The sequence below is a fragment of the Mesoplodon densirostris genome, chromosome 5 (genome assembly GCF_025265405.1).
Source record: "Mesoplodon densirostris isolate mMesDen1 chromosome 5, mMesDen1 primary haplotype, whole genome shotgun sequence".
In the NCBI taxonomy this organism is placed as follows: Eukaryota; Metazoa; Chordata; class Mammalia; order Artiodactyla; family Ziphiidae; genus Mesoplodon; species Mesoplodon densirostris.
In genome coordinates this window covers 49,747,693-49,763,876 of record NC_082665.1, presented here as the reverse complement: position 1 = coordinate 49,763,876, position 16,184 = coordinate 49,747,693, and the positions used below count along the sequence as shown (strand labels likewise).

The following is a 16,184-nucleotide window of genomic DNA, read 5'->3' as shown; positions in this document are numbered from 1 at the left end:
TGAAAAGACTTTCCTTCATAACTCTAAAGCTACTCTAGAGAACCCACTTTCTTTTCTCTACAGTACTTCTCACAATTTCTAATTATCATTTATTATTATATTCTATGATTACTTATTACTCTTATTTTCTCCCATGCACATTTAGAATACGAGCTCCATAGTGAAGAAACCACTGCACCTTTGGTGACTAGCACAGTATATAACCATTGAAAGCACTCAAACACTTATTGAATGAATGAAAACAGGAACTGTGACTGAGATAAGTTCCCGGATGATCAACATTTTCCAGGCTAGTTAGCCCCAAATCCCTCGACTTGGTTCCCTTAGTTATGAAGCAGCATGCTGAGTACTCACCTCTACCTGAGTGACATTGATGACCAGCACTACCACCATCAATACTGCAAGCAGACAGCAGAAAAAACGTAGTTTGAAGAAACTGATCCACATTGTCTGGCTGTGTCTTGATCACCCATGGCCGACACCATGCTCCCTTCACTCCTTAAAACTCCATGTCTTTGTTTTTCTGAGCTGCAGATGAGCTTTCAGTTTGACTTGCTTCTTTTCTGCTAGTTTCCTTACGAGTTCTTTGTATAAAAGAGCAACTGGGGTTGATTTAAGAAGCACATTTTTCGCCAAAGGACTCCTTCGAAGAGGGGAGATGAGAAAACAGATTACCAATTACAACAGCTTAGAGTGGAGTAAAAGGTAAGACACCATATTTCCTCTTTCTTAACCTTACTGAAGACCCAAAGTCATAAGAGAAAGCAAAGAAACAGAGCACAGTAACATCTATTCCATATCTGGACAATTTACTTAAACCCAGCTCCAGGCTTCTGTGTAAATACAGAGATATCTGTCCTACTACCTATTTAGGTTTTAACTTTTAAGAGAGCAAAGAAGAATATCTTCAAACCCTTAGAAATTACAAAATTCAATTGTTAATTTTCTAAAGAGGTCTAAGTAAATAAAACCACTTCCCTTCCCTTACAGTTTAAGTTTTATTACATTACTAGAGTAATTATATTTAAAGAGCAGTAAGAAGAAAACCTGTGATTTTATGAGAAGATCTGGGATTAGGTGCAAACCATTCTGATAACCTCTGGAAAACAGGGATGCCATCCCTCTGTATGGCAGAAGACAGGAAACACCCTTTGGGTTTCTGGCTCCCTCACCACGCATGTGGTTCTGATGCCCCCTCAGCTGAGTAACAAGGCACAGGAGGAAAGACACCTGCCCTGAAGATGTAGGAGAGGAAAGCTAAGCTTCAGGAGTAACAGCTCACCCAAATCCTTCATCACACCTGCTAGAGGCAGAGGACTTGAGAGTATGTGGCTCCTAACTGTTCTTCCATGTAATTATTTTAAAATGCTCTCCCCAGCTGCTTTTATGATATAGGTACGCAGTGAAAATGTTAGTGTTTAGTTCCCAGTGAGGCTTTCCATGGAAGGCAGGATAGAGAGGTAAAGGTGAAAAGGGTGCATAACCACAGTGAAGAGGACCTCAGACTCCCTTAGCTGCACCAATATGCCTACAGTTTTGTGTTGGACCTGGCAAGCCCCCTCTTCCCTCACTCCTCCACTCTTCTGGTCTAATATGTTCCCATACCACAAGGACATACGACAACACTTCCTCACCCCAGCTTCATAAAGGAGACAAGGCTAAGCTATTCCAGTATGCTTTCCATCCTCAGAATTCCCACAGCACTTACGTTTTTCACTTCTCAGCTGATCTCTGTATTTCTATGTATTTCTCATCTCCCCAACTACTCTATACCAATTAAGACTATATTTTTTTTAAAAAAAACAGAAACTATATATCAGAGAAAAGCAACTTAAGGATAACAATGTATCATACTTTTTGATTCCTTCCCAGTACTTAGCTCCTTACATGATATATGTTGATTCAACAAACCACACAATAAATAATTATGGAGGCCTACTCTGTACCGCACGCTGTACTAAGTGCCAGAAATTCCCCTGGCAAAGCTTACACTCATGTTAGGCAAGAGGTATTTCTCTCCTAAATTAAAGAGGAATAAATCCCCCACTCCTGGCCACCTCCACAGGGATGCCAAGTACTGTGAAAGACTGAACTTAACCATTTCATAGCCCCCCAATATCACCCCTCTCCAACACCCAGCTACCTACCCACCCTGAAGGACCTGGAAATTCTAGGAAGGAAATGGCTGTGAAATAAAGGAAATAACTCTGTCCCCAGGGCCCCTCTGCTCCTCTGCAGAAAGCCTTCTCAAGGAGCTGGCCACAAGAATCATAGTTTTCCCTGATGGCCAGAGAGGGAAGACCAAAGATAATACTCCACTGCACCACGGTAGCCGTGGTCTACGTACTGTGGAAAGGCCAGCAGCTCAGAGGACGTCAGTGTGGTTCAGAGCTGCTCAGCAGCAGCACAGCAATGGTCAGTGGCGCAGAAGGACAGCACAAGGGCAGCAGACTTCAGAGCTAAAGGAACGAAAGGCCTTATAGGCAGCAACGCAAACATGCAAGAAGCCCCTCACAGCCAGGGACTTCTTATAAAAATCATTATGGGGGGCCTCCCTGGTGGCGCAAGTGGTTGAGAGTCCGCCTGCCGATGCAGGGGATACGGGTTCGTGCCCCGGTCTGGGAGGATCCCATATGCCGCGGAGCGGCTGGGCCCGTGAGCCATGGCCGCTGAGCCTGCGCGTCCGGAGCCTGCGCGTCCGGAGCCTGTGCTCCGCAACGGGGGAGGCCACAACAGTGAGAGGCCCGCATACCGCAAAAAAAAAAAAAAAAAAAAAAAAAAATCATTATGGAAGGTCATGCTAGGAGAAGATCTGACTTCCTGCTCCAAGTAGGTGGAACACTGAGATTGAGAGATCCATCTGTACACCTAAGTAGATACAGCCTGAGGTGTACTAGACAGACCTCTCTTTGAAAAGACACATACTAAAATGTTGATAGTTGTCACCTGTGGGTGGTTTTTGTTTTTCTCCTTCATCTTCACCAGGAAATAAAACTCACAAATATAAAGAAAAAAGCTGGTTTCTAAAAGTAATAATTAAAGATGAGCTTATAAGGAGAAACAAGGCATTAAATCAGATATGAGAAAACAAATTTAAAATGAAAGATTCCAAAGTGAAAAAAGAAATCTGTAACAGATTTCTCGGTTTTTCCTACAAATATAAAACCTAGGCATTATAGCAAGAAATCTATTTGCAAAGAGAGCAGGAAAATATCATTTGGTATCTCAAATTGCCTTAGAATTGAGTAAGAACAATAGTGCTAGATAGGAATGACTCTTAAAAAAAGTTTCCTAGATCAACCAAAACATAAAAATATATAATTGAATTTAATTTACCTTTTTTTTTTTTTTTGGAAATTTCCAGTTCCCAAGAAGAGATACTTATTAGAACTAAGAAATTAGGGTTTACATCTAACTTTCCTTCCAGTGTAAAATCTGAATTCAAGCAATTGTGAGAGCCCTTATTCTTTTCTTGTCACATTCGAAGCACATGTTGATGTTTTTCATTTTTATACCATTCTTCCTGCTGCAACAGAGATAAGCACATGAAATACAGGTTAAAGATACTGAAAATGAAGCAAAGGAAAATATATTTGAAATCAAGAATACAATTTTATAGCAAAGAGATGTACATAGATTTCAGTACAAAGTAGTGGGCGGAATAAGGATAGGAACATTTCCTTTCCTAGTAATAAAAAAAAAAAAAACCAACAATAAGTGGTTATTTATATTCATGAACTTACATAGGGCAAATCATTCTCAGATCTGAGCTAAAGGTGACCTTATAAATAGCAACATAACCAGAAAAAATATAAACCACAGATAAAAGCCCCATGTGTTCTTTTTCTTTTTTTTTTAATTTTTATTGGAGTATAGCTGATTTACAATGCTGTGCTGATTTCAGGGGTACAGCAAAGTGAATCAATTATACATATACATATATCCACTCCTTTTTAGATTCTTTTCCCATATAGGCCATTACAGAGTATTGAGTAGAGTTCCCTGTGCTATACAGTAGGTCCTTATTTTCTTAAAAACTAGAATAATCATGTAGTTCAATGATCCATCCTACCACTAGAGAAAACAAGAAGTATCTGGACACATCTAAAAGCTGTGATCACTCCATGAGGAATCTCAACTTGAGCAGTCTTGTTTTCATATCTTTCTGAAATGTTAGTGCACCACTTACTCATGCTTCATATTTATGTTCAAATGACAAGCAAAAAGTAAAATCCATGGTCTGCTGGGTCTGTTTTGCTGAATTTTGATTAAGACTATTTACCAGCCAATCTAAATTTTTCACGGCCTGTGGCAACAACTCTATACTGCCATTAGGTACCTGACCTCCTACCCCCATCTCACAAGAGAATTACAAAGTGATTGCTTATATCACTTGGAATTACAATTGTCAGTAACACAAATGAAATACTTGAGTTCAGTACTAAAAAGAAAATTAGGGCTTCCCTGGTGGCACAGTGGTTAAGAATCCGCCTGCCGAGCGGCATGGACATATATACACTACCAAACGTAAGGTAGATAGCTAGTGGGAAGCAGCCGCATAGCACAGGGAGATCAGCTCGGTGCTTTGTGACCGCCTGGAGGGGTGGGATAGGCAGGGTGGGAGGGAGACACAAAAGGGAGGGGATATGGGAACATATGTATATGTATAACTGATTAAATTTGTAAAATAAAATTTAAAAAAATCTAAAAAAAAAAAAAAAAAAAGAATCCGCCTGCCAATGCAGGGAACATGGGTTCCAGCCCTGGTCCGGGAAGATCCCACATGCCGCGGAGCAATTAAGCCCGTGTGCCACAATTACTGAGCCTGCGCTCTAGAGCCCGCGTGCTAAACTACTGAAGCCCGCTCTCTGCAACTAGAGAAGGCCCGGGCGCAGCAACACAGACCCAATGCAGCCAATAAATAAATAAATAAATAAATAGATTTTTTTAACTTAGGCAGCAACCCCACCCTCTGGGGGGGCTAACTTTCTTAGACAACCACTACACAAAAACAATACATTATTGAACAATCACACACCCAGTTTCTGGAACAGTCCCCATCCTAAATACTCTGACCTGCCAGCCACATAGATGTACTTGTCAGAGCAAGTATCTGGAATTTTAATTCGGAATACAAGGACCCCACACATAAACGACAAAAGCACAGATTTACATGGACTATATCCCGAATTAAATGTTCGTATCTCGAACTTTCCAAAGATCAGCTGTATTTCATAGAGTGCTGAGTAAAACCTTGAAACTTAACAGGGGAATGTCTAGAGAAAGAACTGGAGACTCATCCAAGACCACGATGATGATGGGTCAACCAAATAAGATCAATCCTTGGATAAAAATGAAGCAGGGACAGAAGTCTACAGGACTTGTTTCCCCATATTCCATTCCATTTCTCTTTCATGTACCCCCATCTCACATGCCCAAAACGCTGACTCACCTAGGCCTTCTTTCAAAGCAGCACCCCAATGCTTTCATAATACCCGGGGGGCGGGGTGGAGGCGGGGGCAGTAGGGTAGAGAAATAAACAAATCAGTTAAATAAGTCACAAAGCAATAAGTGCTATAAGAAAAAAATAGAGGGGGCTTCCCTGGTGGAGCAGTGGTTGAAAGTCCGCCTGCCGATGCAGGGGACACGGGTTCGTACCCGGTCCGGGAAGATCCCACATGCCGCGGAGCGGCTGGGCCCGTGAGCCATGGCCGCTGAGCCTGCGCGTCCGGAGCCTGTGCTCCGCAACAGGAGAGACCACAACAGTGAGAGGCCCGCGTACCGCAAAAAAAAAAAAGAAAAAGATAAAAATAGGGCATGTTGATAGGCAGTGTTCTTTAACCTTGCATGCCCATTAATATCATCCCAGAAGCTTATACAAATACCAATGCCTGCATTCCACTCAACCAACTGGATCAGAATCCATAGGAGTAGGGCCCGATAAACAGTTTTTATTTAAGGTCTGCAGATAATTATAATACACACCCAGGTAGGAGAACCAATGGTATAGAGTGGCCAGAGGGTCTTATTTGTACAAATTGCTCAGGGACGGCCTTTCAGAAATAATGCTTGAATTGTAACTTACATTGTCCCTCCAGGACAATCCGAGTCTGTGTCAATGGGGATAGCCAACCCTACTTCAGGGATCTATCCCTTCGTTTCCTTTCTCAGTAACAAATAACTGCATCGTATCAGGCCCAGAGAGATTGTGAGGATGAAAGACACAGAAGATATTAAACACAGTCAAAGGAAAGCGGAGCCCAAACACTATGGAGGAACAGTGTGCTGTTCTACTGCGTGGACTGAGACAGTTATCAGGGTCTGGGAGTGCTGCCAGCTTCAAGAGCACGCTGATGTTCCAAATGATAATTAACCACAGTGAGAAGGGGAGAGATCCATCAGAGCAGCGTGATCCTTTATCCTTTAGAAAATGTGGCAACAATCCTCCTTTAGAATAAATAATGAAAGCAAGGAAAATTTTACAATTACAAATTTTGTATAAATCCTGTGAATCCCTCTTACCACCACACTAGTGGTCTTTGATCAAGTGGAGATGAGCGACAGGCCCGGCAGAGTCTCCACATCACACCTTGTAGAGGTCACACTTTACCCAAGCGACCTCAATCTGATGTCCCAAAACGACAGCTCAGTAAAACCAGAATAGTCCAACGCATGAGAGGACCGCCAGCCAAGAGACAGCTGGGTCTCGGAGCAGCGATGAGACTGGAGATGCGGGCAGAGGAGGGAGGCGTCTCCAAGTGCCCCGCACTCGCTTAGAAAAGGTGTTAGGGGAAGGGGTCTTTAGCGGCCCGGAAGTCTGGGCTCCGCCGCGCTGCGGCTGCTCCTGCGGGTGTTGCAGCAAGTCGAGAAAGCTGAGGATGGAGATGCTCACGCCCAGCCCCGCCCAGGGGCCGGCTACAGCTCGGGCTACTCCGGACCAAGGCTGCGGCAGCCGGGGGCTTTAACTCTGCCCCGCCTTGGGCCGGAGCCTCCCGTTCCAGGTTCAGATGCCCCAGCCATGACCCCGGGGCTGCAGCTCCTCTGCACCGGGCCCGGAGCTCGGGAGCCAAAGCGCGGAGGAACGGGCTTAGCAGCCGAGAGGCGCCCGGGAGGAGCCAGGTAATGGTTCGCTCGGGCGGCAGAGGCCGGGCACGGCACGGCACGGCACGGCCCTGGAGCACAAGCCGCAAGCTGGCACTCACCTCCGCTCTGGCCTCCCGACTTGCGCTCTCCGGCGGCCGGGTACCCAGACGCCCGTCGCAGCTGCACCAGGCCGCCTGGCCCCGGCTTCCTGGACCAGCTGTGTCGCCTCACCCCCGACCCCCGGCTGCGATTGGTTGAGCTCTGGGAGGGGCGGACCGAGGGCGCTGACTGACAGCCGCGGGCTTGGAGAGCAAGCGTACCCTGGAGCAAGGACGCAGAGTTGGTGCCTGTCGAGCTACGCACCACCAGGTTCACGCGCGAGGGTGTCCTGCTGCTGTCGCCCTGTGGTCTGAGCTCTGGCCCCTATCAGGACCCTGGCTCCTGTCGCCTTCAGACATCAGGGTTTCCCCAGGGAGCATCCATTTAGAAGCTTTTGTCTTCTCCGCCTAAGTGACCAAACCCCAGATGCCCCTACTTGGGCCATCTTTCCGCTCAGTGGCGCAATGTTTTGTTCCTTGCACTAGAGAAATAAGATTTGCCAAGCTGTGGCTTCCCTGGTGGCGCAGTGGTTAAGAATCCACCTGCCAATGCAGGGGACAAGGGTTCCAGCCCTGGTCCGGGAAGATCCCACATGCCGCAGAGCAACTAAGCCCGTGCACCACAACTATTGAGCCTGCGCTCTAGAGCCTGTGAGCCACAACTACTGAGCCCGCGTGCTGCAACTACTGAAGCCTGCGTGCCTAGAGCCCATGCTCCACAACAAAGAGAAGCCACTGCAATAAGAAGCCTGCACACCGCAACGAAAACCCCAGGCAGCCAAAATTAATTAATTAATTAATTAATTTAATGAAAAGATTTGCCAAGCTCCAGCTGAGAGCCATTGGGTCCTTGAATCTTTCCTTGCTTGAAATTAGTGGACATATTCTGTTAGCCCTTAAAACAACCCTTTTGCTTTTACTCGCCCTGTATGTGACATGGGTCTTCCAGCAAAAAGGCCTGAATACTCCCCACACACACACCCGAATTCTAGGTAATCCTATTTTGGACTTTCTTCTAAGCAGTAAAACGTCTGTAGCAACTATGTGAAATTCAGGAACTGAGAGGAGTCCTTCGAAGACAGAAGCACGTGCTCAGGAAACCGGAAGAGATGGCAGGGGTGCTCCGTGTTCCTCAGGGCTGGGAACACAGTGGGGTTAACCCCAGTTTATCCCAGCAAAATGCAGCTTCTAAAAGTAGACTGCCCCACCCATGCGCTCTAGGGCCCTCCCTTGCCAACTGCTGAGCAGGTGTGCTGCAACTACTGAAGCCCTGGCCCTAGCGCCCATGGTCCACAACAAGAGAAGGCACCACAGCCAGAAAACCGACACCGCAACGAAGAGTAGCCCCACCCCCCACCCCGGCTCGCAGCAACTAGAGAAAGCCTGTGCACCGCAATGGAGACTCAACACAGCCAAAAAGACAAACAAACAACAAAAAAAAACAAAAGTAGATTGCCCAAGACTATTGTTCCAAGGTCAAAATATTTGACATCTACTGACCACAGTGGACTCTATGTGCTCATTCAGAAGTTTTCATGGCAGACCTGCATGCATGGGTGACCCGTATGACTGGAATAAAAGGAGGTTCTACATGGGGCAGTCTCTTCTGGAGTAATCATTTCATTCTTCTTTCTCAAGGATCAGCCTTTTGTACTCATAAAAGGTGGTTTTCATTGCCTCTGTGCCTAATGATCAACAGTCCCATATAATAGACTTCTGCTCTAAGTCCCATCTTCCAGTAGGTGGACTCCCTGCCACCTGTCCTTCACAGTTTGGCTGTCTGACAAGTGGCTAATACTTAAATAGGACATGCTGACTCCTAGTCATGATTTTGGACCATTGGTGAGCCTTATTAACCCCCATTCACACAGGCACTCAGAACCCTAAGGCATTTTAGTGATCTTATATTTTACAGTTATTACAGACACAAACAAGAGTGGAGGGGGGCTTCCCTGATGGCGCAGTGGTTGAGAGTCTGCCTGCCGATGCAGGGGACACGGGTTCGTACCCCAGTCCGGGAAGATCCCACATGCCGCGGAGTGGCTGGGCCCGTGAGCCATGGCCGCTGAGCCTGCACGTCCGGAGCCTGTGCTGCGCAATGGGAGAGGCCACAACAGTGAGAGGCCCGCGTACCACAAAAAAAAAAAAAAAAAGAGTGGCAGGGACCAGAGATTCCTGTCCATCACTACTAGATTCTAAAAAGATCTCTGACTGCAAAGTCACCACACTCCCAGTGGAGAGTACTACTGTACAAAAAACAATGCACTTTGGATCCTAGCCTGACTCAGTCTAATTCACAGCTTTGTCTCTTATTAGCAGTGCCATCCCAAACAAAGTACTTAACTTCTCTGAGTTCATTTCCTCAACTGTAAATTAGGGGCAACACCACCTGCACTTAGGAATAAGTGAGAAGACAAATGAAAAGTACCTAGAAGAGTGTCCCAAATCTCTTCCTCTTGAATTCCCTATCTCAGGTTATGACATGGCATAAGGAATTTCTAAATGTTGCATCTATGATAACCTAACTTTGAGCTGGGGACAAAAAAATTAGAACATAGGTTTCTATATTTTGATATGAAACCAAAGGAACTGATCATTTCTGACCTGTCTGCAGGAATGGTTTACATGCTAATGTTTCTAAACTTTATTTCTCTAAGTAAAACAAAGAACGGATCCTAAGTTTAGGTAAACAAAAGCAAATTAAGCTTGTTTATGATGCAGCTAACTTGAGGGGTATTCACCAGCAAGTCTGGCTCCATCTCTGATGGCAGAAGCTTGCTGCATAAGCACTCCTGAGTCCATGTCAGCTCTTGATTCAGTTCCTTTGCTTCCTCCTTTTGAACAAGTGACTGAAATTTGGGCCAGAAGAACCATCAAACCATTGTTCAAAATAAGTGACTGCTGTCACATTGGATACCGACCACCCTATTCCAAAACACCACGGACAGTGAGAGGATGCTGCCAAGGGTAGAGACTAGAAGAGGTATTTGGTGCCTGTATTAGTCTGCTCAGGGTGCCATAATAAAATACCATGGGCTGAGTGGCTTAAACAACAGAAATTTATTTTCTCACAGTCCTGGAGGCCAGAAGCCCCAGTTCAAGATGCCAGCTGATTAAGTTCCTGGTGAGAGTTCCCTTCCTGGTTTGTAGATAAACACCTTCTCAATATGTCCTTACATGGCAGAGAGAATGAGAACTCTCTGGTGTCTCTGCCTCCTCTTATAAAGACACCATTCTCATCAGGTTAGGGCCACAGCCTTATGACCTACATTTAACCTTAATTGCCTCTTGTTGGGAAAGGCAGTCTTTCAGGCATGAGGCTTTGGCTTGGAACACTTCCTGACCAAGAGATAAAAGCTCGTGGCTTGTGCTGAGCTTGTTGCCTCATTTGGAATATTTTTCCCTGTTTCAGACGTAATGCATATTCCTTTGCTCCACTCTCCCCAAAGGGTTCCTTCACCCCTTCCACCATATGATGACACAGTGAGAAAATGGCCATCTATGAAACAGGAAGCTGGCCCTCACCAGATACTGAATGCCTTGTTCTTGGATTTCCAGCCTTCAGAACTGTGAAAAATAAATTTCTGTCGTTTATAAGCCACCCAGTCTATGGTGTTCTGTTATAGCAGCCCAAACGGACTAAGACACTTACAGTATACAGTCAAAACAATCTTCCGAAGTTACTTAGGTCATCTCCCTTTTTCCTATTCCCTTCAGTGAGTTTATGTCATACATCTGTAAAACAAATTCATTTGTCATAGTCCTCATTCCATCTTGAGATCCCCTGATATCCTAGTTAAGATTTGGGGGGTAAAATTTGCATATAGTAAAACTTCAGTCTTTGTGTACTGTTGCATAGGTTTTGATAAATATCTAGAATCATGTATCCACAGCCACAGTACTGTATAGAATAGTTTCATCACCTAAAAATTCCCACGAGCAGCCTCACCTGCCCTCAACTCTCGGCTACCACTAATCCTGTTTTCTCTCCCTATAGTGTTGCCTTTTTCCAGAATGTCATATAAACGGAATCATGCAATATGTACTCCCAATATTTTGATTAGCAAAAAGTTTGGAAACTACTACTCCTACTGATTCAGGTATATCTAAAACAATTATCAATATCCACCTAATCACCAAATTGGGAATCAGCTTCAATTTACAGCATTTTAAAAGGACTCTTCTCTCAGCTCTGTATGTTAAATTATCTAAATTTGGAAGAATCTTTTTTTTTTTTTTGGCCGCACCATGTGGCATGCAGGATCTTGGTTCCCCAACCAGAGATCGAACCTGTGCCCCCTGCAGTGGAAGTGTGGAGTCTTAACCGCTGGACCACCAGGGAAGCCCCTGGAAGAATCTTTTTTTTTTTTTTTTTTTTTTTTTTTTTTCTTTTTGTGGTATGCGGGCCTCTCACTGTTGTGGCCTCTCCCGTTGCGGAGCACAAGCTCTGGATGCGCAGGCTCCGGATGCGCAGGCCCAGCGGCCATGGCTCACGGGCCCAGCCGCTCCGCGGCATATGGGATCCTCCCAGACCGGGGCACGAACCCGTATCCCCTGCATCGGCAGGCGGACTCTCAACCACTGCGCCACCAGGGAGGCCCTGGAAGAATCTTTTTTGAGGCACAAAAAGATTTTCTTTTCCTTCAAAGACAAAAGAGAAAGTACACAGAAAGCCGTGTTATTCTGCTGACTTGCTTTCAATCCCCTCTGTTTTCTTTTTTTTCTTTGGCTGTGTTGGTTCTTCGTTGTTGCATGTGGGTTTTCTCTAGTTGTGGTGAGCGGGGGCTACTCTTTGTTGCAGCGCATGGGCTTCTCATTGTGGTGGCTTCTCTTGTTGTGGAGCACAGGCTCTAGACACGCGGGCTTCAGCAGTTGCAGCATGTGGGCTCAGTAGTTGCAGCGCACGGGCTGTAGGGTTCATGGGCTTCAGTAGTTGTGGCGCACGGGCTTGGTTGCTCCATGACATGTGGGATCTGTGTAGGCTGTGGTCATCTGATCCCCGAGGCCCTCCTGGTTTACTCACTCCTAGGCTCCTAACTTTTACCATGGGCCCTTGTTATCTGGACCTGTTCCCCCTGGTCACCAGTCTCCCCTCAGATATCCACAGGATATCATGCAGCTGCATCCATAGATAAGAGACCTTGCACCCTGCCTGTTGGGTAGCCCAAGGGATGCACAGAGGTCGGCCTGAGGCTGCACAATCCCCTCCCCAAGGCAGTAGGATTCATTACTTCCACTTCAGCCAGATTAGGCTGCTCAGTCTTCTCTGATAAGCTGTGAATTTTCCCCACTGCGTCATCCAGTGGCTGTTGTGTCATCCTTCCCTGTGCTGCCAGAGCACACGGCCTGAGCCTCTCTTTGGTCATCACAGGCTGCCCTGTGTTATTGTCCATGTTCCGACCTAGCCTAGGCCTCTGCTAGGCTGTGAACTCCTTGAGGGCCAAGTTTGTCTGACTCCTTTCTGCATCCTTTTTACCTTGAATCACAACAACTTATTTATAAATATATTTTTCTATTATATTCTGAATTCCCTGCAAGTAAGGGCTGTGTCTGATTCCTTTGTCCACTGCACCCGGCACAGGGCCTGGCACAGAGTAGACAGCAGTAAAGTTATGCTGAATGAACAAAGGAGTCAAAGGCCCTTGGCCTTCTGGAGCTAATTGAGAGGCCAGGGCAAGTTTCCCCATGGGAGAAGCAAGTTGTGTCCCTCTGTGGCTTGCACTCTCAGCCTGCTGAATACTCCTAAATGAGTCTTCTCTGTGGGGGCCTGTATCCAGGCCAGTCACAGTACTTCCTGTGAATGAACTGCTCTCTAGCTCGAGCTTGGTCCTGCCTGGATATCCCAGGATCACAGCCCAAGTCTAGAGCCAAGCCATGACCTGGGGTTCTTATTTCACTGGCATTTCCCCTCTGTCCCTGTTTGGATTTTCTGTAACTGTCTGCCTCCAGGGAGATGCTGGGGCTCAGCGTGTTTGAGCATGCCTTGGCTCTGTGCTACCACGTGCCAGAAATGCTCTCTGTACTGTAAGAACTACCATGACTCTTTGAAACAAGGAAGATGAATAAAGAGCTTTATTCTGATGGCAATAAACAAATAAATAACCTGGTTTCAAGACTTAGTGTAAAGCTATAGTAATCAATATAGTGTAGTACTGATATAAACAAATAAATAATGGAACAGAATAGAATCTAGTTATATTTTAAAAACAAAAAAAACAAACTCATGGAAAAGGAGATCAGATTTGCAGTTACCAGAGGCGGGAGGTCAGGGGAAGGGGGTGTTGGATAAAGATGGTCTAGTTATAAAATAAATAAGTACCAGGGATGTAATGTGAACACTGCTGTATGTTATGTATGAAAGTGGTTAAAGGAGTAAATCTTGAGTTCTCATCACAGGCAAAAATTTTTTTCTTTAAGTTTGTATCTATATGGATGAATGTTCACCAAACTTATTGTGACAATCATTTCACGATAAATGTAAGTCAAATTCTTATGCTGTATACCTTAAACTTATACAGTGTTATATGTCAATTATATTTCAATAAAACTGGGGAAAAAAATTTTCCAGACAAAAGGTGTGTGAGTTCATCCCCATGAGACCTGCCTTACCAGAAATAGTAAAGGGTGTTCTTCAAGCAGAAACAAAAGGATGCTGACATCATAAAAACGTGAATGTGTAAAACTCACCAGTAACGCTATAGTCAAAATAAGATTCTCTAATATTTCGATGTTGTTGTGTAATTTACTTACAACTGTAGTTTAAAAGTTAAAAAGGAGGGAACTCCCTGGTGGTCCAGTGGTTAGGACTCAGCACATTCACTGCCATGGCCTGGGTTCAATCCCTGGTCAGTGAAATAAGATCCCACAAGTTGAGTGGTGCAGCCAAAAAAAAAAAAAAAAAAAAAGTTAAAAAGGAAATGTACTAAAAATGACCATAATGACAAAACAAAAAGACAATCCACTGAATGGGAGAAAATATTTGCAAATGATATGACCAATAAGGGATTAATATCCAACTCAACATCATAAAACAAACAAACAAACCAATTAAAACATGGGCAGAAGAACTGAATAGACATTTTTCCAAAGAGGAGATGCAGATGGCCAACAGGCATATAAAAAGATGCTCAAGGTCACTAATCATCAGAGAAATAAAACCACAATGTGATTATCACCTCTCACCTGTCAGAATGGCTGTCATCAAAAGGAACACAAACAACAAATGTTGGTGAGGATATGGAGAAAAGGGAACCCTCCTACACTGTTGGTGAGAATGAAAATTGGTGCAGCCACTGTGGAAAACAGTATGGAGGTTTCTCAAAAAACTAAAAATAGAACAACCATATGACCCAGCAATTCGACTTCTGGGTATATAGCTGAAAAAACCAAAAACACTAATTCGAAAAGATACATGCACCCCAATGTTCATAGCAGCATTATTTACAGTTGCAAAGATATGGAAGCAACCTACGTGTCCATCAACAGATAAATGGATAAAGAAGAAGTTTATATATACATACACACACACACATATACATACACTGGAATACTTAGCCATAAAAAACGCAATTTTGCCATTTACAGCAACATGGATGGACTTCGAGGGCATTATGTTAAGTGAAATAAGTCAGACAAAGAAAGATATATACTATATGATATCGCTTATATATGGAATCTAAAAAATACAACAAACTAGTGAATATAACAAAAAAGAAGCATATTCACAGAGAACAAACTAGTGGCTCCCAGTGGGGAAAGGGAAGGTGGGAGGGGCAATATAGGGGTAGGGGATTAAGAGGTACAAACTATTAGGTATAAAATAAGCCACAGGATACTGTACAACATGGGGGAATATAGCAAATATTTTATAATAACTATAAATGAAGTATAACCTTTAAAAATTGTGAATCACTATATTGTACACCTGCAACTTATCTAATATTGTACATCAACTATACGTCAATAAAAAATTAAGTAAATTTTAAAAATAAATAAATGAAAAAGAATGCATTACTAAAAATGATAATGGTAAATTTTAGAAATGAAACTAGAAATCAAGCACAGGAGTAAAGCCAGGAAATTCACAAATATATAGAAATTAAACAACACACTCCTGAAAAGGTACATTAAAAAATATCTTGAGGGCTTCCCTGGTGGCGCAGTGGTTGAGAGTCCGCCTGCCGATGCAGGGGACACGGGTTCGTGCCCCGATCCCGGAAGATCCCACATGCCGCGGAGCGGCTGGGCCCGCGAGCCATGGCCGCGGAGCCTGTGTGTCCGGAGCCTGTGCTCCGCAACGGGAGAGGCCACGGCAGTGAGAGGCCCGCTTACAGCAAAAAAAAAAAAAAAAAAAAAAAAAAAAGAATCTGCCTGCCAATGCAGGGGACACAGGTTCAAGCCCTGGTCTGGGAAGATCCCACATGCCATGGAGCAACTAAGCCTGTGTGCCACAACTACTGAGCCTGCACTCTAGAGCCTGAGCCACAACTACTAAGCCCACATGCCACAATTATTGAAGCCTGAGTGCCTAGAACCTGTGCTCCACAACAAGAGAAGCCACCGTAATGAGAAGGCTAAGCACCGCAACGAAGAGTAGCTTCCACTCGCCACAACTAGAGAAAGCCCATGCGCAGCAACAAAGACCCAATGCAGCCAAAGATAAACAAATTAAAAAATTTTAAAAAAAACTGTAAGACGTTGATGAAAGAACTTGAGGAAGACACAAATAAATGGAAAGACATCCTGTGTTCATAGATTAGAAGATTAATATTGTTAAACATCTAAATTACCCAGAGCCATCTATAGATTGCAATCCCTAACGAGATTCCAATGGCATCATTTTACAGAAGTAGAAAAAACAATCCTAAGAGTCATATGGAATGATAAAAGAACCCAAAAAGCCAAAACTGAGAAAAAAGAACAAAGTAGAAGGCATCACACTTCCTGATTACAAAGCGATAGTAATCAAAACAGTATGGCACTGGCATAAAAATAGACACATAG

The 16,184-nt window shown here is 44.4% G+C and overlaps 2 protein-coding genes across 5 annotated transcripts in view; one reads left to right on the top strand and one right to left on the bottom strand.

The window, feature by feature from the left end:
* Window positions 1–7,309, bottom strand: part of NXPE3 (neurexophilin and PC-esterase domain family member 3) — a 54,220-nt gene extending 46,911 nt beyond the window's left edge. For 2 of the 3 annotated variants that reach the window (XM_060098730.1, XM_060098732.1), the window contains exons 1-4: window positions 7,203–7,309; window positions 3,337–3,526; window positions 2,348–2,459; window positions 355–643 (exon numbers count right to left, since the gene is read on the bottom strand). In XM_060098730.1, coding sequence (XP_059954713.1) covers window positions 355–447 — 93 coding nt within the window. In that variant the 5' untranslated portion in view covers window positions 448–643; window positions 2,348–2,459; window positions 3,337–3,526; window positions 7,203–7,309. The remainder of the gene's footprint in view (window positions 1–354; window positions 644–2,347; window positions 2,460–3,336; window positions 3,527–7,202) is intronic. The other variant, XM_060098731.1, reaches the window with a different exon arrangement.
* The window catches only part of RPL24 (ribosomal protein L24), a 100,498-nt gene that overhangs the window by 30,487 nt on the left and 53,827 nt on the right, over window positions 1–16,184 (top strand). The gene's annotated exons all lie outside the window — the stretch shown is intronic.